Source organism: Leptinotarsa decemlineata, unplaced genomic scaffold (genome assembly GCF_025532065.1).
Source record: "Leptinotarsa decemlineata unplaced genomic scaffold, Ldec_3_MD MMD2_tig00026358_RagTag_RagTag, whole genome shotgun sequence".
NCBI classification, from domain to species: Eukaryota; Metazoa; Arthropoda; class Insecta; order Coleoptera; family Chrysomelidae; genus Leptinotarsa; species Leptinotarsa decemlineata.
This window is the reverse complement of record NW_027412703.1, coordinates 6,760,023-6,786,979: the sequence shown is the minus strand read 5'-3', so window position 1 is coordinate 6,786,979 and position 26,957 is coordinate 6,760,023. Positions and strand designations below refer to the sequence as shown.

Here is a 26,957-nt window from a genome sequence, read left to right as displayed (position 1 = left end):
GCCTTTATTGCATTTTCAAATAATACAATAATGGCATTATGTCCGATGAATTTCAAAATAAATAACAGTGTAACCAATTTTTGATCAACTAAAATAATCTGATTTCTCATCGTTCAATAATTTTCTGCGCTTCAAACATCCGCGCGCACTAAATATCCGCACGTTAAGCGAAAGCTGACTACCTCTGTTTCATTAATTTGAGATCTGACTTTTTTTTTAATAAATTACATATAATCATAAAGCAGTAGGGCAATTTTCAGTCTTTACTAGGCTCTTGTATCGGCATCGTTCTGGCGACAACTTATACAGCGTGACTCACGGTCGATGATAGGTTAGACGTTTCTGGAAAACGCAAAGCATGATTTTTCTGAAAATTTCACTTCTCACATTTCCTTACCTGTTCTATCGATCTACAATATTTTCAGCATTGCGGCGTTGCCACTTCAATAAAAAAGTCCTAGCAATTATATATTTTTTAATGGAACACCCCGTATATTAATACATTTTTGGAATCGCTCTAGTATTTTAATACTTTTTTGTTGATAATGTCCTATACCTATCTCTATCTGTTTTCGAGATAAAAAATAAATTGTGCTAAATATGGTCCAAAACATAGCCTTAATTGAAATCAAGTACATCAGTACTCTCAATTCATGAAAAGTTGATATTTTGATGATAGTTTGGACAAACTCTAAATATTCAAATAACACCATCTACTCCATATCATACAGGGCGTGCTAAAATTACTATTATTTCCATTGTGCATAAAAGTAGTCGAAAGTTCATTTTTTCAAATGAAACCCCCTGTATATTACTCGATAAATTGAAAGATGGTGAAAAATGCTTCAAGATGGTATACATATCCCTATACCTCGTCAAGTTTTATTAATAAAGCCGTTTTTGTGGAAAAATAGTTATTCACGTTTTACCTACAAGTGTTTCAAGAAAAATTTGACCTGAATGTTTTCTGTATTCTGAATAAAATTAGCTTTTTTATTTATGTAGACACACTGAATGCAGAGAGATATCTCCAAATATTAAGGACGACTGTAACCGATTTTCTTGAAAATTTGCCTTTTTGCGAATATAGAAATTCGTGGTTTCAACTGGACGGAACGCCAGCTCATTCCACCCAGGAAGTTTCCAGGAAACTTGACGAACTCTTCGACGATCGTTGGTTTAGGCGTTTAGGGCCTTGGGATGGCCACCAAGATCACCCGATCTCAAGCCACTTGACTTTTTTTATGTGGTGTTTTAAAAGAAAGGGTATACAGTACTCCAGTGCCTACCAAAGAAGAATTGCGACGGCGAATAGTGCGAAGTATTGTAATCTGGATCCCCAGGAAATTGAAAAAGCAACCACAAGTCGCGTACAAAAAAACATTTTGAAGTGTTTAGAATGTAATGGATAACATTTTCAGCATTTATTGTGAAAATGTGATATTTTGTTTACAATTTTGTTATTTTGAATCATCCTATTCTGTTGTCTGTACTTTCACATGTTTTAGCCCACAAAATCTTACTTTTTACCTAGAAATGACTGATTTTTGGTATCCCTGGAAACTTTGAGACATAGTTAAGGACATTATTTTGTAACCTTACAAACTTCCTCTCGTTCATTGGTGTTAATTCAGGATACATTTGATTGAATTTTTTACACGTTCTGACAATGATTTGATCACTTTGTTCATGTGTATAATATATAATTTCATAAGAACTTCGTTTGAATAATCGATATTTGCATTCATTTTGGAAGATGATTCGAAACACCGTCAGTCAATAACTCTTTGTAAATTACTTATAAAAGTAACCGAACTGCTATAAGCTTGATAATTCCACTGCTACATAAATCCAAATTCTAAAAAAAAATGTTTGTAGAAGAAGCGACTTTATTGAGAAAACTTGACGATTTAGGTATAGGGACATGATATATCATCTTGAAGCATTTTTCACCATCTTTCAATTTATCGAGTAATATACAGGGGGTTTCATTTGAAAAAATGAACTTTTGACTACTTTTATGCACAATGGAAATAATAGTAATTTTAGCACGTCCTGTATGATATGGAGTCGATTTCTTGGTGTTATTTGAATATTTCGAGTTTGTCCAAACTATCATCAAAATATCAACTTTTCATGAATTGAGAGTACTGATGTACTTAATTTCAATTAAGGCTATGTTTTGGACCATATTTAGCACAATTTATTTTTTATCTCGAAAACAGATAGAGATAGGTATAAGACCTTATTAACAAAAAAGTATTAAAATACCAGAGCGATTCCAAAAATGTATTAATATACGGGGTGTTCCATTAAAAAAAATAAAGTTGCTAGGACTTTTTGATGGAAGTGGCAATGCCGCAATGCCGAAAATATTTTAGATCGATAGAACAGGTAAGGAAATGTGAGAGGTGAAAATTTCAGAAAAATCATGCTTTGCGTTTTCCAGAAACGTCTAACCTACCATCGACCGTGAGCCATGCTGTATATAGTGCGCTGACTCGCAGCGTTCCACAAAAATGCGGTCTGACCACTTTGTCACCTTCTTTTATACTAAAAACTACTTTTTTTGCAAGTTTTCAAATATTACTAAGCACTTGTAGAGAGCATGGTGCAATTTTACATACATCAAAGCGTGCCGCCGCCAGGTGTTCCACAACCTGACATTGCGAGTAGGTACTGACTTATGTACACCCTCAATACTACATCATATTAAGTTATGGGCCATTACTAAATTCTTGTCGATTTTTGTCGCCAGCTCTCCGCCTATAAGTGATTCGTTCTCGTTCTAGTCATTCAAACGACCGCTACGTGGAACAGTGGTTCGGATCCTACGGCCAGACCTTTGAAAGGTGAGATGATATCGTTTATCATTAGCTTGCACAAGTTTCGATTTCTGATGTGTGGGTTTCATATGGAGGGCTGGCCATTGAAAAAAAAATTAACAGATTTCAATCATATACAGGTCAGTAATGATTCGAATTCGTTACTATTGAATGCATGTAGATATAGGATGTATTACCTTGAAAATATTTGTGACAATACGGTATGGTTGAATTCAACAACAATACATTGAATATTTCAAAACTATTGACAATAATTTTACCTCTAGAATGAAAGACGATGCTCCATATTCCATATCATCCTCTAAGTAAATTCTTGCGAAAATTCGATCTGCTGGCTTGAAAACTGCCGACTGAGCCGGTACATAACAACTCACTTGAGCCATAACTTGCAGAAGTAACACTTGCCTAATAAAAATACTCTTTCCCGAACCATTTGGTCCCGTTATAACATGTATGTTATAATCGTCTGAACAAGCCTGAAAAAATGTCCACATATAATATAATATATATATATATATATATATATATATATATATATATATATATGTATATATATATAAAGAGTACTTATCTATTTATTCTATTTATTATCTATTTATCTATTTATTTATATATATATATATATATATATATATATATATATATATATATATATATATATATATATATATATATATATATATATATATATATATATATATATATATATATATATATATATATATATATATAATCTAATACAACACGTTCTAGATAATGATCATTTCTGGAGATGACTGAAAATAAAATTAAAGAAAACAATATCAACAAAAAGTCAGACATCGACAACCTCAGTAAAATTTATTCATTTTTACTACAAAAAAAAACCTGAATACATCCTGTAATATTTAAACAATATAAATCACCATTATAAACGACATTATGGTATGGTTGATGGTAATCTTTGTGCATCACCCTCTTGTTCATATTATTAGGTCGTTTTTCAATTTCGATAGCCTCTCTGATTGTTCGCGATTAAAAGTTTTCGTTGCTTGCTAGTATTTTTGTGTTATCGAAATTGATGTTATGTCCTGTCTGCAGTACGTGTTGGAAGAGAGAAGGCGTGGTGACTTTTTCCTTCACTTTGCGTATGTTGATTTGTCTGTTGGTCTGGCCGATGTAAGTCCTGTCACAATCGTGGCATGGTACTTCATACACTCCTTATGACTCCAGTGGTATCTGATCCTTGAGATTACGAAGCATGGACCTTATTGTCCGTTCTGGTACGAATGACGTGTCGGTGAAGAATTCTGCTGATTTTATCTGTTGTTCCTGCAATATATGGTAGTGTGGTTGTTGTGACCGGTGTATCTTGAGTTTTTTGTTGTTTCCGTGTGGTCTTGGCAGCCGCTTTTATACTTCTTTCTGAGTAGCTATTCATTTGTAGAGTTGTTTCGATGGTGTTCAATTTTTGTTGTCTGTGATCGTAGTATACCAGCCTCCTCGAACGTGTAATCAGTGTTTCTGCCACCGCGTGAATTTGTTTTGTGTGGTGGTGTGAATTTGCGTTTAGGTACCTATTCGTGTGTGTTGGCTTTCGATATACCGTGTGGCCTAGTGTACCGTCCGGCTTTTTCATAATCAGCACATCGAGAAATGCGAGCTGGTTGCCTTATTCAACTTCTTTCGTAAATTTAATGCGTGGATGGATTTCATTCAAGTGATTAAAAAACCTGGAAAGTTCCTGGTGTCCATGAGACCAAATCACGAAAATGTCATCGACATACCTCGGCCAGAGTTTAGGTTTCGAGTGGAAAAGCAACCGGAAGAGCATATTATCACCTTGGCGAAACATTGCATCAAAAACACTTACTTCATCTATAACGACCAACGATACAGACAAATTGAAGGGGCACCAATGGGCTCGCCACTATCACCCATTGTTGCTAATCTCTTTATGAAAGAAATCGTGGAGTGGAGTTTTCAGCTCCTTGCAAGACGAATATCGTCAGAAAAGAGGAGGAAAAACGAATAAAATATCGAGATTTTCACTTCGAACTCCGCAGACTCTATCCAGATCACTCTGTCAAAATGGTTGTTCTGATTATTGGAGTCCTTGGTGGAATGATGCCCTTAACTACTCTCGAATCTTAAAATCATACCGGCTTGCCGCATTAAGGCAGAAATCTTAGCCGCACAGATGCAGAAGGCTGTCATTCTTGGATCACTGCGCTTGCTCTGGGCACATGATTCTCAGACCCAATGATCACTTACCCCACAGTGTGGGAAGTGGTCATTGGTTGATAGGGCCTGACCAGCGCACACTACGGTGAAAAAAAAAGGTCTTTATTGGGTGAAATATAACATCCAAGAGGCGAAGTTCAAAAACTGCAGTGTAGAACACTACAGGTTTGTTCTACCACTTAACCTACATCGAAACCATGGAAAGAAACGTTAAAATGCCCTTTACTGAGCATAAAAGAAGTTGCCGCACAGGCAAACAGCTAAATTAATCAGCAGTTGCAGAACACGCTCTTCCAGAGGGTAGCCATGACATTGGTTTAAAGTGCACGCAAGTGATTGATGAAACCAGAGGGTAGTATTCGAGGCTAATGAGAGATGCCATAGAAATACATAAGAAAGGGAGCTCAAACGTCAAAAGTATATAAAACAAATATTTTTCCAATGACTGAAGAGCGTCGGACCAATTAGGTAGCCAACAACTGGCCGTCTGACACCTAGTCCCATTAAAGGTCGATTCAAACACATCATGTCACAGTTCAGACGCCGAACGGAACAATCCGTCATAAAAAATATTCTTTGATAGAAATATGCCTCCGGTGTTCACTTTATCCATTGCCGAACAGTTTACCCGTTCGGTGCCGGAACTATGACGGGACTGATGTGTTTGAATCGACCTTAAAAGTACCAACGCACCGGAACCATTTTCAGTTTGCGCATCGCAACATGGAAGAACACTTCACCCATTACTGCATCGCCTTTGATAATGTCTACCATAGAAGCAGAAAAAATGTCAGGTATAAATACCTACAGACCACGTGTATTGAACCCGGAATCATCGGAAAATATATGTTAGACACCGGCTGTGAACGCCTACACACCATGATCAATTATTATTGTTGTTGAAATCCATTTCGGAATAGAGTAGAAGGCTCTGAAATAGTTTGAACAAGCTCAAAGTTCAAAGAAATCGCATGCATACTAAACAACAACTTGTGGACCTATAAATAATTTCGTATTATCGGCCAAACATTATCCGATAACGATTATTGATACTAACAATAGATCATCCGTCAAGTACCTAGGTCAAGTCCAAACCTGAAACACTCCACCAATTATAATGTTCATTTTAAGTAAACGAGACTGTTACACCAACAGGTTTGCATCCATGATCCTATAAAAGACAGCGCCGTTTTGATCTTCCACACAGATATCTTCAATGGAACATGCCACGTCATGAATGCAACGTTTGAAGTGTTCTATATTCAACAAAATCTTCGGTGGATCTTTGAGATTCGTTGTTTGAGTTTTTGTCGATTCTGTAGATGGCGTCTTTATAAGGGAAGTCGGCATCGCCATTTCTTAAACGAGACTCATTTTGTTACAGTAATGACAAAAGGTCAGCGGAACTGAACTATGTATGTCTTTTTAAATTTTTACTTATTCTTATTCATCTGTAGAGGCATAAGTACTGCATCAGTAAAATATTAAGACGCTATGAGAGCAGTGCGAAAGTGGCGATTTTTTTTTATTCAAATCTCTGAATCTAGAGGTATCTTTAGTTTGCTGCATACTTCCGACACTCTTTTGTGATTTAACCTGACTTGAGTCAGTCGAACACTTTCCGTGAAAATATCGACAGGCTATAGACAAGTCCACGATTTGATTTTGATGTTCCAGACTCATTTGGTTACTTGTGATGATTGGGTCCCCAATCAGGCGGTTAACTTCTAAGATATTTCTTCTATAATTTGAATGTGTATGCTGTGCTTGAGGACGATTCAAAATCTATGCCTTGTATCCCTTTTTCTAATGGTTATTTCAAGATTAATATTTTCGTTTTCTTGGCAATATGTTAACTAGCACAATATACTGTAGATCATCAACCTTTCACAAAGAATATTGTTGATCTGTATAGTTTTGACAACTATAATTACTAGTGTCCGACCGAAACTGGTTTTTACGACCGAAACCTAATTTCGGCAACGGTCTCAATTTCGGCCGAAACCGAAACTTCCTTACAAGGATTATGTTTTGAGGGAAAAATAAAAAAACGTTATTATAATCAGTTAGTCTTTATTTTTTTATTATCTTTGAATAACAACGTTACGCAGTCCTCGACAATTTCACTTATTAATAATTAACAAATCAACATAAGAAACCCTTATTAAAAAAAATATTTGCACCTTAAAAATATTTAAAATAGGTGAGGTGTTTATTTGAGTAGGTGTAGATTCTTCTTTTGAATATTATTAATGGTTTTTCAAAAATATTAAACATAAAATTACTCATTTAAGTTGTTACCTTATATCACAATAGGCGCTTAATATTTATGTAATAAACAAAGTAAATCACAAAATGAGTCACGACATGAACAGGCACGTGGACGCGGCAAAATGTCCGTCGCATGTATGAAATTCAACGCGCCGAACATGACCGAGTACAGTTTCGTTGTAGTTTCAGCAGGTTTGCCGCCGAAACCGAAACTAAACCGAAACTCGTTTTTTGCCGAAACTCGACCGAAACCGAACTTTCGGTCGGACACTAATAATTACTAACACGCAAACAGAATGACATCACCGAGGCTATGGCATCTTTTCATGACTTCGCACTTACTGTCCTCTCCAAAACAAGTAGAGGTATTGTTGAACTAAATACTACAATAAATGATGATTGGTGTTTTTATATTATCTCGAATATACAAAACTGAAGATACCCTTTGAATTTCTTTACTGCATTTCCAAATACATTTATACATTTGGGTCCCACCACCAATTATATCATGATACGAAAAAAATATGTACAAGGTATTCATAATCTGAGAACAAAATTCTGATCTGAGTTCTCAAAATGATAAATTCTGATGTCTACTTTGAACTTACACTATATATTGTGGATACTGTTTTTCAGCATTTCTAGAATTATAAAAAAATGAATTTAAAAAACTTACAATAGAGTTTGCCACAGGTTTAGTGGGTAATAAAAAATCCAATAAGGGGTGTTGAGAATGTGTTACTCGTGTGTAACCTCCAAAATGTGGACGTACATATCCACTCATCACACTGACAGTAGCCAAAGATTGTAAGACATCTAATTGAGCAATATCTTCACAAAGCACATGAAATAAAAATATATGCTTTTTTATATCTGAAATTATGGAGTGTACCATCCTGAAAAAAAAAAGAACGTCAGAAAATAATATGGGTGGAAATCAAACGAAATTTGATTAATATGAATTGATTTATGTAGCCGTGACTACGTGGTAGGAGATCATCATGAAAAATGAGAAATAAAACTTTCCATACATTTTCAAACTAATACAATAAACGTCGTGAAAATGATCCTTTTGAGGATCAGAAACACAGAACACGAAATGAAACCCGGAAAATGAATATTAATCTATTTTAGGATCTGATCCAATTTCAACATTACAACAGAAAGTTAACAAGTTAGTCAGTCACAAATCTAAAAAGCTCTCAAGAAATACATTCTACAACAGCTAAATCATCAATGATACACACTTCCGTATCACTGCGATTTTATTCGTTACCATACACCACCCTATCGATGAGACCCATCGTATCTTCCATTGATGCTTCGAGTTCTGAACTCTGCAAATTTTTGACGACACCATGTCAAAGATTGATTTTCTTATAGCGAATTTATTACTTACCTACCTACCTACCTCAAAATTATATATCTAAACCAAATGAACTTCAAACTTTCAAGCCAGTCTCGATATACCTACAACTGAAAAGTTGTGAATTTAATCTAAGACACTCAAGACGCAGGTACCTTGAAGAGATATCTATGGTATGAATAAGGATAACATTGTAAGTATATTTAGTTTAATCTTCCTCTTGAAGATAATCACTTGGTGATCGAAACACGTGTCGAGGTGTTAAAATAATTGTTTGGTGTTGGGAAAAAATTCCAGTAATATTCATTTCCAAAAGGTGTATCACAAATCTAAAAGAAATGTCACAACTATTTCTGAATTATATAGTAAAGTTAAAACTCCAATTTAAAGAACATCGAACTAAAAAGTTAAAAATATTGTTTTTGAAATAAGCTTAAAACAATAACGAATGAAAAATACTAGTATTATTGTGAAAAAAGCGACGGGCGCTTGTTGTATTAGGCTTATTTGAAAAAATAAAAATTTTAACTGTTTAGTTCGATGTTCTTCAAAAGCGTGTTTTTTAGTTTTTCAAACTATATTTATTTTTCATTTTTTAGATTCGTAGTCTTTTTGAACTATATTTATTTTATCTATATTTCTCGATTCCGGAGAGGGAGTCTGAAAATTAGCTTCCAAGCCCAAGGCAGCAGGCGCGAGTGTTAATAAAAAAAAAATACTTTTTTCAAATGAAGAAATACATGTAAAGTGAGTTAGAATTATATCAAGGTGGTTACGTACAGCGCCATCTACCCGCGAATAGATCAAGGAATAATGTCGATAATTCTGTCAAATACAGATCCCGAACAAACATACATCTGTTTATATATATAAATATATATATATATATATATATATATATATATATATATATATATATATATATATATATATATATATATATATATATATATATATATATATATATATATATATATATATATATATATATATACATCTTTCTATCAATGATGCGTCCATCAATTTGCAATTTACATCTGATGCTGCGTCCACCGCACTATTGCGTCTGTATATCGGACGCAGCAGTACAATCTTTCAATTTCCATCTCCTTCCATTGCATTACCTCATATAACGCATTTTTCTGTTGGAGGATTGGTTACCGGAACCATCCCTTTCGTTCGGACCATTTTCCAACAGCTAATCAGGAAACATTGCTGCATATTGATATTACATTCGGACGCAGAATTCAAGGAAGTTTGAATGAAAATGAATATTTTCAGTTGGAAGGAATACCGCCAGAGGCGCTCATAAATATTCGTTTTGAATATTTGAATTTCAATTTAATAATAATGCTGCGTCCATCAATTTAGCAATACTGCAGATTGTCTACGGAAGGCAGTTGTTATTATTTGAATTCACGTTTAATATATGTTCGTGTATGTACATTTTTGATAAAAACTAGTACAAGTGGTCGGGGTGTCAGAATACTGAAAATGCTTGATAAGTGAAAGATCCTTTTTTGAATACATGCATTTTGGAAAGTAACTATGTATAAACAATTACCGAGCTGGTGGCTCAACCACAGCAGCGGTAATGGATATAATCAGTGGCATAGTCGAGAGCCTTGAACAACGGAATCATTCAGCTATCACGTTGTGCGACCTCTCGAAAGCCTTTGACTGTGTCGATCATGACATTCTATTGAAAACATTATATTTTTATGGAATAAGAGGAGTTGCATTTTCACTTTTTGAATCGTACCTGAAAAATTGATTTCAGGCAGTTCGTTCCAATAATAGTACATCGGATTTTAAGGAAATGAATCATGGTGTACCCCAAGGATCTGTCCTGGGGTCACTTTTATTTATTATTTATGTTAATGAGCTAAGTAACTTCATAACTCCCTTCAAATGTGTTCTTTTTGCCGATGATACGTCATTTATATGTTCAAATCCAGATAATCACGTCTTATTAGATCGATCTAAAGAAGTTGAAGAAAAAGTTGAAACATGGTTTAGAGCCCAGAATCTGAAACTTAATGAGGACAAGTCTTAGAGGCTACTCGTAACGACCTGTCAGTGTGAACAACTAGACCAGAATGTGAAGCTACTTGGTGTAACTTTAGACTCTAAACTGAATTGGAATGCTCATATTGATCAATTAAAATATAAACTGTCGAGCATATTATTTCTTCTGCGACAGCTCAGGCATATTTCAAACTACGAAACTTTGAGAACAGTTTATTTCTCACTGTTTCAGTCTCATATGGGTTACGCCATTTTACTGTGGGGAAAATCCTCGGCTGCTAATGTTATTTTCATTCAACAAAAAAATGCAATAAGAATATTAGGTAATCTAGGGTGTAGAAATACGTGTAGACCTTTATTCATCAAACTCAGAATCATGACTCTTTCGTCCCTATACATTTACAATTCACTCCTTGAAATACACAAAACATCGTCCAACCTCACTACACATGTAGTCTGGTTCACATGTACTCGATTTAGCTCTTTTTGGTGACATTTTTCAGCCCTGTCCAAAAATTACGACCAAGGTGTCATTCGATTACCAAAATAGAAAAATTGTTATTTTCTATTTTTTTATTAACAATTGATAATTATAATTTTATAAAAAATACATTAGAGTTTTTTTTTTAATTTTATTGTTTCAATGTCCATGGCTGAAAACCCATTAATGATTTTTTTTTATTTTTACAGCTATTGTTAATAAATGTATTATAAACAAATACATTGTTTATAAGCAATTCGAAAATTTTTTTTGCATTATGTTAATTGAAAAAAATCATGATTTTCAGAAAAAAAAATTTATTCTTAAAAAAATTTCTTTGTTGCTAAAAAATGCGTTTGTTAATTAACAATCATTTTTTGCAACTAAATATTAAAATTAAGGAACCGTTTTTTTTATCATAAATTCTATTGTTCTTTAAGGTTTTGAAAAAACTTTTTTTATTCTTTTTTTAATTGTTCATTAAAAAAAAATTTGTTATAAACAATTTTTTTTCATACTTTGTTCTATAATAAAAGTAACTATGTGTGTTTTTTTTTATTTATTCTATTTTTTATAAAACTATTGTGAAACCTTGATACTTGTCTTTTTCATTCGCTCCTTCGCTTTTATAATTATAATAACTTTCAAACTATTTCAGTTATGACAAAAATGCTTCAAGTCTTTGTTCATTGTGAATTTATTAACAATTTGAACCTTTTACTAAAGTTGTAGTCCTATTATTTATCTAATTATTGATCGTTATTTATTGAAAAAAATTTTTTTTTCAAGTTTTCAGGGAATTTACTAAATCAAAAACATACTGAAAGTTATTTTTAAAATTTATTAAATCATGTTTGGTACAGTTATAAGTTGTTTTATAATTTTTATTATTTTTTTTGTAATCTTTTAGATCGTTTTAGTGGCGGTGGCTGTGGTTTCTTCTATATCTTGTCGTGATGTTCCTTGAACCTCCTCCTCTTCGACTTCTTCAAGTATCGGTTCACAGTATTCTTGAACTCCTACTGGAAAATCTTGATAATCATTAAGGTCGTCTTCATTTCCATCGGGATTACTATCGATAGCATTTAATCGACCGATCATGATATCAGTATCATCATTGTCATCATCAAGTGATGGCCTTGTACTGTTAGAACATGTTTCACCTTTACAATTTTTGCATAAAGATGAGCAAGGAAGCCCAGCTTTTTTACATCTACATCGATTATTACACTCTTTTATGCAGGCACAATTAACCAGCTTAAGTAAGTCGTCAGGCGCCAGTTTTTCCGTTGTTTTTATCGGCAGGAACATTGTTTCAAATTTGAAACAACCCCAATCTTCCGGATTCAAATTATAATTACCAATCCAAAACTGAACTAGGTAATACGTCCTAAATGAGTGTAAATGTGTTGCTATTGTTGTTGGACGTAAAGTTGCTAAGTTGATCGCAGTCTTTGATTTCGCAATCATACTTAAAAAAGGAGAAACACGACACTGGTCTGATGTTGAATTAGTATCGAATTGACCTTACAGGGCCAGCATAATTCGCTCTCCAGCTACTTCGATATCTTGACGAGAGGCATCGGGATTGTAGAAGACTACCACGTATCAATATTAAATTTCACATTAATTATCTGCGAGCGCTTTCGACAGCTGGTTGTACTGTCATCTTCTAGGCACTCCTCAGTACGTGCCTAGTACGTTTTCACTGTCTAGTGAAAATCACACAATGAAGTGTTTTTAGAATACGTTTCATCTGTATGAAAAAAAAACCTGTTCAACTGTTTTTCCGTTAATCAGCCATCGCCCCCATACAAACGACAACTCTCAGAAGTTGAGAAACTTGTGCGAGCTAAGGACTAACGAAGGCTTAACTTTTAACGTATGATTCCTAACACGGTTGCAGAATCATCCCAGCTTCAACCAGATAAATTCTCTCGAGAGAAATATCTGGTCAAGGCGGAAATCGAACCCACGGCCTTCCGATCGTGAGTTGTGCGCACTACCATCGCACATAAATGCATACATACAAACATACATACATACAGGTGAAGCTAATAAAAGCGTGTTAAAAATAATGATTTTCAGCAAATGTTTTGCAACCGCTGAACACTTAAGTATCATCACACACTAATTGTGTAACTACAAACTTCACAACATGAAAATACCTTTATATTATATTCAATTGAATAAGTCAGAAGGTCTTCTTCAAAAAAGTCAGTATTCTTCTGTGAGTAGCTCCATCAATTAGACCAATTTGAATGTGCAGAACGATATTTTGTTAGGCTTGAGGGGTTATATCAGAGTGATAGCCACACTGAAAGTTCTAGCTGAAAGTAGAAACGATGTTTGTAGCAGAAATTGGTATTCAGACTTGGCAAACATTTCATCATATTTAAAAATTATATTAAATTTTTCCCTACGTTCTCATATTGAACTCTTTCGCATATTTGCAAAACATTACAACCCACCACGAGACACTTTATATGATATCCTATCAAGAAGTATGAAAAAATTCTTACACATTGCTGATTTTCAATATATCCTTCATGATGTCATCAAGCCTTGTGGAAAAGTTAACCAATTCAGGAGTCTTCATTGTGAAGCATCCTGCAGAACGGTGAATCTGAAATAAAATATACGTTCAAACATATCATATTATAAAAGGGACAACTCAAGAATTATATATATATATATATATATATATATATATATATATAATAATCTCTTTATTTACTCAGATTGATTTGTATAACCACAGGAGCAGAAGTACAAATGAAAAAGAGGAAAACGTCAATGTACAATATTGAAAATAAATAAAACTATACGAAATAGATAATGTCACAAAGTTGTAAATTAATAAAATGTGTAAAAAAATAAAATAAATATATATATACACGCACGCACGCACGCACGCACGCACGCACGCACACACACACACGCACACGCACGCACGCACGCACACGCGCGCACACACGCGCACAGGCACACACACACACACTCTCGGGGAAGTCTAAATTGGTTTTTCTTTTTTTCGGCGTCGGCAGTTCGAGAGTTAAATCAATTGAAAATATGAAAATTTACAAAGTAAACTAAATTTCATAAACAATTCTTATTATGCATTCAGGCTACATTTTTGCTTCATGACTGTGTCTTCTTTCATCATATCGTCAAAGTTTCCTATAACTTCCGGAGTCCCACAAGGCTCTAATTTGGGGCCTCTATTGTTTTCATTGTTTATTAATGATCTATCTTCAGTGCTGAATTATTCATCCGGTTTGCTTTTCGCAGACGATTTTAGAGTTTTTAAAAATGTAAAAACGGTGAGGGACTGTATACTCCTACAGAAAGATGTGTAAACAATATAGTGAAATGGAGTAACGACAACAAACTTTCATTCAACATAAATAAATGCCATGTCTTAACTATACATAGGATCAAGCACCCAGTTATTTTTGATTACACAATGGACAATGAAGCATTGGAGCGTGTAGAGGAAGTTAAAGATTTGGGGTAACCTATAATAACACATTTTCCTTTGCCAACCATATCTACAATGTCATCAAATCTGCTAATCGAATGTTAGGATATATAATTTGAGAAAGTAGACATTTCAACAGTATTAAAACTATTAAATTACTTTATTATACCTTAGTTCGGCCCAAACTTGAGTATGCATCCGAAGTTTGGTCAAACGAGAATGCAACGCTATTAGGTGATATAGAAAAAGTGCAAAATAAATTGCTGAGATATCTGTATTTCAAAAAATATCATAAATGGCCGGATTATAGAACGGTGCGAACATCAACACTTAGAGCAGAATTTAAAATATTATCTCTACAGCAAAGACGTTGTTTGAATATTATGATATTTTTGTATAAAATCTTAAACAATAGAATAAATTGTCCGGAAATTCTATCGTTAATACCTTTTAATGTACCGCTGCGACGCACGCGTTCATCATTTGAATTTAACTATCCTGTAAATTTATATGGATCTAGATCTTCTCTTGTATACATGCTCCGATTGGCTAATCAAACAGGTGTTTTAATATCATTGGACTGGACTTTATCGCAAAACAGTTTTCGCCAATTGATATTAAATTATTTGGTTAGTATTTCTGAATAACGTCTCCCTGTCATTCTGGTATATTGGCAGTTAAGGTTGTGTAAACATTATGTTGCTATTTTTAGTATTAATTTTATTGTATATGTATTAGTATTGAACTAAAATTTTTTTTTTTTTTTTGTTATATCCATGTAATTAGGCTAATCAGTCTGTTTGGATGAATAAATAAATAAATAAATAAAATAAATCATAAAATCCCAACTGATTCTAATAACATACAAAAAATGAGCTAGGATGTTTACAATGAGGTACTCCCCGTCCGGGCTGATGCACAATAGTGTATCAAAAATTTACCGAGATGTCCATTCTGATGTTTCAGGTACCATATCTTGGTAATCTGTAAATTTATCATTTGATAAAAACATTTTACAGTAAACTAGTAAATCAAAAGATTTGTTATTACAATAACTATAAGATTTTTGAAATATGCTGTACAGCGGCTTCTCTTCACTGTGCAGAATGTTCATACTATTCATAAATTGCACAACTGCAACATTTCTTGATCAAGATGATATTTTTTTACTAACCTGGTATACTAAAATTTCAGACCGGTATATTAACAACTATTAGTAATGAAACATATAAGTAGCTCTTATCTAAATTTTTAGATAAACCAAATCATTGGGAAAGAAGGTTTTTGGCCTCCTACTTCTCCATCCCGATACAAAAAATATGGAAATCTACCAAAGAAAAGAAGGAAGCACTCAATACTGAAAATTAACTCTATACAAAGATGTGTAGATCATGCAATGAAGTAAGTTTCAGACACAAACTGAAAAAAAAAGCCTTTTCAAAACAGCAATTTTCATTAGTAGTAATTGTTTTTTAATAGGTGTCAGTCCATTCTACCTACTGTGTAGGTATATCCGAGACTGGCTTGAACGTTTACAGTTCATTTCTTTAGATTTGGTTACTGCCAGTCTTCAAGCATAGCCCACTGACAAATAAGAAAATTTTTCTTCCTTATTTAGAGGAATCGGGCACATTTTGGATATCCACTAGATGGAGTGACACTTTGTTGTTCGCTCCAAGTTGTAATTATGAATGAATTGAGTGTTTTTTATTATAATGTTATCCGTATTTGCTACTAAAGAGCCGACAAGGCAAGTGTCTTATGGCGAAACATCGGATGTCTAGCAGTGAGGATGACAGTGTTCCATGTAAGTGAAATTTTACTCCTTTCATGTAGGAATACTGTGAATGATATCTGATTCGATCCCATTACAAATATTTGGAATACAAACGGAATGCAGATAAGTGTTTTTCGTATAATTCAGCGTTTATATAAAAGTATGTGTTTCGAAAGTATTTTTCTTTCGTGAAATTTAATGTTTATATAAAAATAAATGTTTCGAAAGGGCTTTTTCTTCCAGTTTGTGTCTGAAAGATACTTTTTTGCATGATCTACACATTTTTGTATAAAGTTTATTTTTAAAATTGCTTCCTTCGTTTCTTTGGAAGATTCCCACATTTTTTTGTAACAAGATGGAGAAGTAGACGGCCGAAAACTTTCTTTCCCAAAAATTAATCTCTCCTAAAAATATACTCTTTCAATTTAACCAAATTATCATCATATTTGTCATCAGAAAAATATCTCTCTAAACGCTAAAATCAACTGAAACTTATTCATATTATGATTTTATTCTTACCTCAATGAACTCCTCAGGTATACAGGATTTCTTCCAGCCCTTTCTTTGAATGCTATTCAGGTACAATATTATGTGAGGTCCTTTGGTCTGATTATTTCCGAGAGTGAAGGCTAAATCATATTTCTCTGCTAATGTTTTGACATATTCTGAAATTGAATTATTGAACATTTTACATACGTATACAATTGTGATCAGCAAGCGAGTATTTCATCTGTTTGAATCCTATTTATATCATTCAAATGTGAGTTTCAAATAATTAATTTTTTGTATAGTTTTTTATGGATATTTTTTTATTATATTTTATTAATTTGGAATATCCTTAAAATACAGAGCTATTCCCCGTGGGTTGGGCTACCTATCGGGCGCGTCCCCAGGTGGCGGATATGGGAACGACCAGGGAACTGGGAGCCCTGTCCCGGGAGCTAATGTAGCCTTACGGACGGGGTCGCCAGACTCCTGGTCAGTGGCAGAAATAAGTAGGGTGAGGGGAACCAAAACTCCCCAAAAGCCTTTGCGAAACATGCCACCGTGGACCAGCCTACCTAAGGTAAGGTGTAAGGAATCGTGCCGACAGCTGAATGGCCGCAGGGTGATAAGCGGTCACGAACGATCCCCTTGGGGAAACGGGCGAAATTTCATTGTAATCAGCCTTCCTCTGGTGATGCGGGGCTCTACCAGAGTGATCAACTCTTCCCCTGCTACTCGTGGGAACACACATGAATGAAACAAACAAAAAAACCGACACAGAAAAAACCAAAAACAATGCCGAGACTGGACAGAAATGCTCACCTCAATTTCTGGCGGTGGCTGGGGATGAACAGAAATGTCCACCCCAATCTACCACTTGGAATGAGGCTGGACATGGCAGATCACCTCCTGATATGATACAGAGGACAAGGCGTAAGCGCATTTGCGGCGCCGAGGCCAAAAGGAGAAAGAGAGCCATAGAGGCAGGAGTGGCAGCAACTATAAGTGCACCCGCCTCCTCCAACAGCAAGGGCACTTCCTGCGGCGGGCGCCAAGAGCTCCGCTGTGAATAAAGGCAAGGAACCGGCTGCCCCTGCAGGAAGCGCTCTTACTTGAGCACCTCCACGGAGAGAATCCCAAGAAGGTTGAAGAAGCCGCGCAACGACAGTAATGTCGCTGTACCTTCCAAAACCTTCACAAAGACCGCCGTAAGACACCTCAAGGTTGCCAAAGAGAGTGTGTGTTGGGCGAGTCTTGGCCTACACCTGCCAATATAAAGGAGATGTCTCCTAGTGACCTGTCCACCTTCCTGAAAAGGACATAATGGACGATGACCTAGGAGGACAACTCCTCGGGAGGATGTACAATGGGTCACATGTGGCCTAAGTGCTGTGAGTCTACACTCACCCTCGCTACTCTACAAATACAGAGTAATTCAAATTCGAGTCTATTCAGGGAATCTCGGAAATGGTTAAAGATAGGAAGTGAGTAGGAGTCACCTATTTCTATAATACTAATAAGTGATACCAAAAAATGTTATTTGTTTTTTTGGTAACGAAAATATACGGAAAATAACGACAATTTCGAAAATTAATTTTTTGCTATATTGTTTATTTACAGGGATATTTAAAGTACATCTGCACTTTGCTATAGGATCTGTCAATGAGCTACCAAAATATGTTGATACAATTTTCATACAGAATGTCACATAGGTCACCTTCAACTTTGATAATTTTGAGTACGGATCATTACCTTTTGTAGTAATTTTTTTGAATCAATAATAAAAATACGACTTGTTATTTGAACTGGTACTGACTTCTACTTGTGAATGGATGTTTTGGGAGAAGTTGCATAGTTTAGCAGGAGTATTCTGCTAGCCTTAAGTCGTTTTTGTTCATTCTATTTTTCTGCTTTTAGAGGCCATAGCCTGTATCGGAAAGATCTAAATTTTGCGGTCGCGAAATAAAAAGTGATTTTCGTATAATTCAAGATTCATATAAAAGTAGTTGAGAAAGATGGTGTTCCACGTGAGTAACATTTTATACCAATACTCTTTTATATATTAGATTGTGTGGCGTTCCTGTGAATGATATCTGATTCAATCCCACAGGGGATGTTAGGAATACAAACCGAATAGAAAAAAATATTTTCGTGTAATTCATTGTTTATATAGAGGTTGTTATTTCGAACGGACTTTTTTTATGTAATTCAATGATCATGTGAAAGTTGATGTTTCAAAATAAATTTTTCTTCCAGTTTGTATCTGAAAGAAACTTGTGTATGATCTACTTATCTTTCTATTGTTTTGTTACATGATGGAATTGGCCGATACTTGATGAAGATCCATAACTGACGTATTGTATTCAAAAAACACTTCATTGTGAGATTTTCACTGAACACTTTTACAAAAACGCAGCACGTGTTTCGTCATACAATGACTTCTTCAGGCGTGTCTTTACTAAAACATTCACTTGAAGAATACATTTCAGAATTGTATTTCAAAGGCTGCTGTTACCTCTTGTTAATAGCATTATTCCACCCCGAGGTAAGTATTCGTCTTTCCGGCATCCAAATGGTGTAGGATGCTTCCATCTACGAGCTGCCCATCCTCTCCGTAGTCCCCGCATCATCATATTTTGAGATGGACCATTGCACATTTGTCTATCCCGAATTTCATACCGCCCTCAAGGAATGATGGAGATCCTTCTCTCCTGAGGCATAAAGTTTAAGATCATCCATATGGGTGACCTTGTGCCTCCGGTTTCAGAGGATGCCACAGTTATATTCTCGAGTATTTCTAAGCGCAACGGATAATGTCAATAGTGAGGTGTTGAACAGAAGGGGGCTGAGGGAATCGCCCTAAAATACACCCCTATACTTTGGATAGTTACTTGGGATAGTAAGCTAACTTGGGAAGCACACATAAATACTGTATGTTCGAAACTAAGCACTACATGCTATATAATAAAAAATCTGCGAGATACTAAATCAGCAGACATCTTGAGACTATGTTATTTTGGGATGGTACAGTCTACTCTACAATATGGCGTGATCTTCTGGGGGTCGTCTTGTCACTTTGAAAGGGCATTTGTATCTCAAAAAAGGATAATAAGAACGATTTGTCATGCTCATCCAACCACAACATGTAAACCTAAATGGCGTCAAGTGAACAGTGTCCGAATGAGTGCTCCAACAAAAATGCAAACTTTGCATTTTCCTGCTGTAAGAAAAAATCTGCTCACGGCTATCATGTATGTATAACATGTTCCGGGGTATTTCATACTAGTTGTTCGCAGAGAACTAGATTCGTTACCTACTTAGACGGTTTTAAAATAATCTGCAAGAGCTGTAACATCAGTGAAAATAATGACCCAATTTCGGACCCTAATAAGTATGAAATTGAGAAGTATGTTACTAAAATAGATGAACTAAAAAGTGAACTCATAATGAAAAACGATATAATTGAAAAAATGACTCAAAAACATAAGATGTTTTACGAAGAAGCAATTGACATGGAAAACGACCTACTAAATAAGGTGGAGCTACTGCGGAACAATAATCGTGAACTTGAAGTCCAAATAAAAAACCTCCGAGATAAGAAAACAACAGATAAGGCCACACCAGTTTTTGCTGATGTCCATTCCCAGACGGAGCAAGAAAATCACAAAATGAAAAAAAAATCTGAATTAGACATGATTGATACATCAACTCAAACAATCAAACTGACTAGTGTAGATAAAGCTACTTCGATTCTTGTTGATATCCATTCCCTGTCGGAAATAGGGAATTCTGAAACAAAAAACGTAACTAAAATGAACATGAATAATACTACAACACAAATCATTAAACTGAATGCATTGTTGCCAGTTATAAATATAACCACAGAAACTATGGAATCTACAACTGAAGAGCTTAAAGAATCTGGGAACCAATCGAAGCTAGAGTGCACAGTAAAAGCACAAGATACGCAACAAAATGATACATTGGGGGTGGAGAACTCGAATTATGAAGATAGAAATTCAAGTAGTCTATTTGAAGAAATGGAAGTAGCCAATATCATTACTGAAGCTTACGAATGGAAGAATGTTTCAGTTGTCATTGAAGAAGTGGACAACATCTATCAAATTGATACGAGGGAGGAAAACTCGACATATGAAACGGAAGCAGCCAATATCACTACTGAAGCTAATAGACGAAATAATAGTACTGTACATATCGAAGAAACGGATAACACCAACCAAAATCAAATAAAATCTTATAGGAAAATGTATATTTGCGGTGACCAATATGCTATAGGATTTCCAAGAGATGTTACAAAAATAATAGACGAATCTAAATTTAAAATAAATGCTAATATAAGTCCGTATATGGAACTTTGTGAGTTGACTGATAATATATTTTGTGAGACAATAGAATATGGGCAGTTAGACACAATAATAGTTATGTTCAACACAAAAAATATTAGTAATAATAGAACTTTGCAGTTGTTTCTGAATAATATTCTAGGTCTTGCCAAAATTACGAATCTCATTATAATTTCAGAGTGCGATAATTACCATGACAAAAATATTAACAATACTATTTTCAAAAAACTCAGGGCGTTCAAACGATTCAATAGAAACTGCTCGATTACATTTCATACTGACAGAAAACAAAAAGGGAGCAAATTTGAACTACTAGAAAAACTTAAAAAAAAATATGGAATTCACAGAAAAAAATCAACAAAGAATTGCTCTTAGAACGATAGAAATAACTGATTTCAGTGTCATAGAACCAGTTGCATATTCTATGAATACATCCGACAATTATTTTTTAGACCAAGCTATCAATGCCTGGAAAATACCAAAGACCATGATCTAATGGATGAAAATGTAAGCATTACAACTCATAGTTTACGTTCTGCTGTATCTCGAAATGAAAGTATCTCTTTTGTCCACCAAAATATTCAGTGTATTAATAATAAGATAGTTCTACTAAATGATACATTCACGGAAGATAACATATGTGATTTTCTGATTATTACGGAGCACTGGCAAAAGGCTGAACAATTAGAAAGTATTAGGTTAAGCAATTTTGATCTTTGTGCCTATTACTCTAGAGATACCAAGATCCATGGGGGAGTTTCCATCTATAAACATGATAATTTTGTGGGAACCATTCATAAGCTAAATATGACTAGTTTTTGTAAAGGTGTTATAGAAGTATGTGGCATCAAACTACTAAATAAAAATATGATTTGTATAGCAATTTACAGACCACCTGATGGTGACTACAGTGAATTTCTGCTTTTATTCAGCGGAATTCTCTCAGAAATTGATGATGAGACTACATCAATAATCATTGGCGGAGACTTCAATGTCAATTTTCTATTACATAGCACCAATCTTACTCTTCTAGAGGACCTGCTATCTTCTTATGACATTGAAATCGGTTTGAGAATGCCAACAAGGGTTACGGCAAACTCAAGGACATGTATTGATAACTTTTTTATCAAAACAAGCCGCCCCTATAATGTGGATATAGTAGACCTTCATCTTTCAGATCATCACTCACAATTTTTGAAAATTACTTCTGATCTGCAACATGAAGTAAGTAATGGTAAGAAAAATTGTTTTTCATATCGTCGTGACCTATGCAATGAAAATATTGTGAGATTTCGTAATTATTTATCACAAGAAGACTGGGCAGATGTATGTGCTCAGAGTTGTCCCAACTTAGCATATGATGCTTTTAGTAAAACTCTAACATATTATTTTGAAATATCGTTCCCAAAAAGAAAAATTACCTTAGGGCGACCAAAAAAAATTACTTCACACAAAATAATGATGACTCGTGAAATAAGGGAGTTAAAAAATAAAGTTTCGTTACTTAATACATTAGCTAGACATGATAATAGATATAAGGAAGAATGTAAGAAGTGCAATAAAGAATACAGAGAGAAACTGCAATCGCTGAATAGACAATATTATGATGAGATGATATTAAACTCATGCAACAAATCTAAAACAACTTGGGCCATAATTAATGAATTACAAAAAAAAACTATGAAACATAGTGAAATAGTTATAACAGTCAATGATATTCAATATTCAGATGAAATAATAGCTGAAAAGTTTAATCTACATTTTACTAGGACTATATCTGAAAACTTCTCCGTTGACACAAAGTTTCTCGAGAGCAATGTCACCTTAAATAACTCAAGCTTTTTTATGTTTCCAATTACTGAATGCGAACTCACCCAAATGATTAACAGATTGAAAAACTCTAACTCCACTGGGATTGATGAAATCTCCAATAAAACAATGAAAATTTGCTCTAATGAACTATGTGGTGTCCTGACCTTTTTAATTAATCTCTCAACCTCAAAAGGGATCTTCCCTACCAATCTTAAACTTGCTAGTGTATTTCCTATTTTTAAAAAAGGTGATCCTAACAATATGGATAACTATAGAGCAATTAGTATTCTTTCAAGTATCTCTAAACTTTATGAAATTAATATAAAAGAACAATTGGAATCCTATTTCATAGCAAATAACTTGTTATCGCCCTCACAACATGGTTTCACTAAGAAAAAAAGTACTGATACAGCACTGTGTGAATTTCAAAATCGAATGGTAAGTGCTCTAGACAAAAAGAAATGTGTTTTAGGATTATTTATTGACTTTTCACGGGCTTTCGATTGTGTGAACCATAATCTTTTGCTGGACAAACTTTCAAGATATGGTGTAAGAGGAATACCCCTATCCTTACTAAACTCATACTTATATAAGAGAAGGCAAGTAGTCAAAGTTGGAAAAAGTCTAAGTACTGAAAGAAATATTGAGGATGGGGTACCACAGGGATCCATTCTAGGACCCTTCTTGTATTTAGCTTTTGCCAATGACTTATCAGTGTACCTAAATAAGAACTCGGCCATTCACTGTACATGTTATGCTGATGATACTAATATATTAATTATTGAAAACGATATGGACTCCGCGAAAAACACAGCTCTAGAGACCTACAAAAAAGTTATTATGTGGTCAAAGAAAAACAATTTAATGTTGAATGAAGCCAAAACTAACTTGTTAAATTTCAAGATTAATACTGGGCAACAATGTGGGTTGAATCTGTTTGATGATACTGCTTTAAAATTGAACCTAACCAAGTCAACAAAAATGTTGGGTGTTATTTTTGATGACAAACTTCAATGGAGGACACATATTGACCACTTATGTAATAAACTTAGAAAAGCCTGTTATTCTCTTAGGTTTCTATCCCACCATTGTGGTCAAAGTATTTTATTAACTGTCTATTACGCAAACTTCAATTCGCATCTTAGATATGGCATCCTTAACTGGGGCACATCCTCTATCGTGTCTCGTGTGTTTTTTATACAAAAGTATGCTATTAGGATCATTGCTAAGTTAGGCTATAGAGATTCTTGTAGAGAAACTTTTCAGCATTTGAAAATGTTAACGCTAGCAGGAGTATACATAATGGAAGCTTGCACATATATCTATCGAAATAGAAACACTTTAGCTGCTAACAGAGCCTGTCATAATCACTCTACTCGGAATGCCCACTTATTATTATCTAGTCAACATCGCACTGCTCTTTTCCAAAGAAGTTTTGAGTTTCAAGGCTGCAAACTTTTTAATAAACTCCCCGACAATATCAGAAATTCTGAAAATTTACCCATTTTTAAATCAAGACTGAAGCAACTTCTTCTGTCAAAGAACTGCTACAGTATTGATGACTTTTATTTGTAATGCAATACTATATGTGTGTATAGAAAACAATTATCTATTATTATATTTATGTGGTATACATCGTGTATGTTGTATATATGCGTGTATGTGTATATATGTGTATACATATGTGTGTGTATGTGTACATATGTGTATATGTGTGTGTGTATATGTGTATATATGTGTGTATATGTGTATATATATATATATATATATATATATGTGTATATGTATATATGTGTGTATATAGATATAATTTATTTTATTTTTTACACATTTTTTAATTTATAACTTTGTGACATTATCTATTTCGTATAGTTTTATTTCTTTTCAATATTGTACATTGACGTTTTCCTCTTTTTCATTTGTACTTCTGCTCTTGTGGTTATACAAATCAATCTGAGTAAATAAAAAGATTATTATTATTATTATTATTTATTCAAGAATCTCCAAATACTAACCCTTCCATGTTTATATATTCTTGAACTGATTATGTACATAAAACGTAACCAAGAAGAACTAATGAGAAATGAAGACACTCATATGTATAATACTAGGAATAAAGAAAAACTTCGACAACCCTATTCAAGGTTATCAGTCTGTGAAAATTCACCAAAGCATATTGGTATCAAGTGTTTCAATAAAATAAGAGATTTGATAGATGTGAATCTGAATGACATTCTATTATTCAAAAATAAATTGAAAAACTTTCTTCTTGAAAAAGTATTTTATAATGTTGAAGACTTTTATAATTCGTGATATCTCATAATTGTAAGACTGACTATCGTATGTACAATTTTTCTGGTTTGTTTGCGATTAACAACTTATTTGTAGATTACCTTCTTTTCTTTCTTGACTAGTCTGATAAGTGTTATGTATGTGTATGTATAATGCCTTGTATAACCTTTGATTGATGAATAAATTCTATTATTATTATAAAAGTGACCCACCCTGTTTGGACTCTGGCTTGACCAGATATTATGGTGAAGCCAGTTCGCCAGAGTGGTATCAGTTGTTCAATGCATCTCACTATTTCGTCGGGCACCGCAAAGCATCTGAGCATCTGAGTTCATGCGATATTGTATCAAATGCCTAACGGTAATCGATCCAGGTCATAGAGAGGTTGCGCTTATATTATATAGAGTCCTGGGTTACACATTCGGGCACCGCAAAGCATCTGAGCATCTGAGTTCATGCGATATTGTATCAAATGCCTAACAGTAATCGATCCAGGTCATAGAGATGTTGCGCTTATATTATATAGAGTCCTGGGTTACACATCTATCGATGAGCAGGTTCTCTTTACATCCAGCGACTCCTCTCTTCGACTCTCTCTGCTCATATATCCATTCGAACACTCGGTCAACTGCTGTGGGTATTCGTGTGTATAAGATGCTTGTAAACAACTTATAACACGAATTCAAGCATGTTATCGGTCTGTAATTCTTAGGAATCGATAAATCTCCGCTTTTAGGGATAGGAACGGTCCGCTCCTCGACAAACCAATCCGGAATCGGTTGCTCCCCGTCCAGCCATGAGTTGAAAAAAACCGCCATAAATATCAACAATTTGCAATTACTTCCAATATTTCACGTTGGTGTCGAGGCTAAGGACAACGTTTACCACGCCGACGATAAACCTGTAAACTTTTTTTAATTTAATTTCACTCAGCTGCCGACTACTACGTGACTGGTATGTGACAAGGGGGCCCGAGGGGTGAGAAGAAGTCCCAAGGGGGTCCACGATCTTTGAATCTCTCCGATACTCATTCCATCCAGCATCGATTACGTCACACGTTTCTCTCTTTTACTCTCCGAAACACACCTACCTCAAGTTGGGTGTTCCACAAGATTATTTACACAGCAGAGGCTTATGCTATACTTCAAGCTCTTTTGTGGGTTAAACATAATGGCGAAGCTAGTTCACTCATTTTATCGGATTCAAAATCTGTCCTTCTTTCCCTCACTAACTACAAAAATCATATCAATAAAAATTAACTCATTTTTGAAATTATAAAAAACTTTATTGTAATGAAATTGACATTATTTTCATTTGGATCAAAGGCCATTCGGGTATTGCCAGAAATGAAAAAGTAGATGTGGCAGCGAAAGAAGCCACCTCTCTAGAATTGATAACTGATATCAGCTCCCTGCAAGATATAGTCTCAGACGTTAGATATGAAATACGAATAAATTGGGGGAGACTCTGCAAATAATTCTCTTCTGAATCAAAAAATCATTGTTCATTAATCCACCCCACTATCCCTAA

General features: G+C 34.5%; 1 protein-coding gene across 4 annotated transcripts in view; it reads right to left on the bottom strand.

Annotated features, from left to right (window-relative positions):
* Nucleotides 1-26,957, bottom strand: part of LOC111510601 (uncharacterized) — an 83,028-nt gene that overhangs the window by 18,346 nt on the left and 37,725 nt on the right. For all 4 annotated transcript variants that reach the window (XM_074184853.1, XM_074184856.1, XM_074184854.1 and 1 more), the window contains 4 exons: nt 16,993-17,138; nt 13,738-13,841; nt 8,017-8,236; nt 3,107-3,322 (listed from right to left, as the gene is read on the bottom strand). In XM_074184853.1, the coding sequence (XP_074040954.1) occupies nt 3,107-3,322; nt 8,017-8,236; nt 13,738-13,841; nt 16,993-17,138 (686 nt within the window). The remainder of the gene's footprint in view (nt 1-3,106; nt 3,323-8,016; nt 8,237-13,737; nt 13,842-16,992; nt 17,139-26,957) is intronic.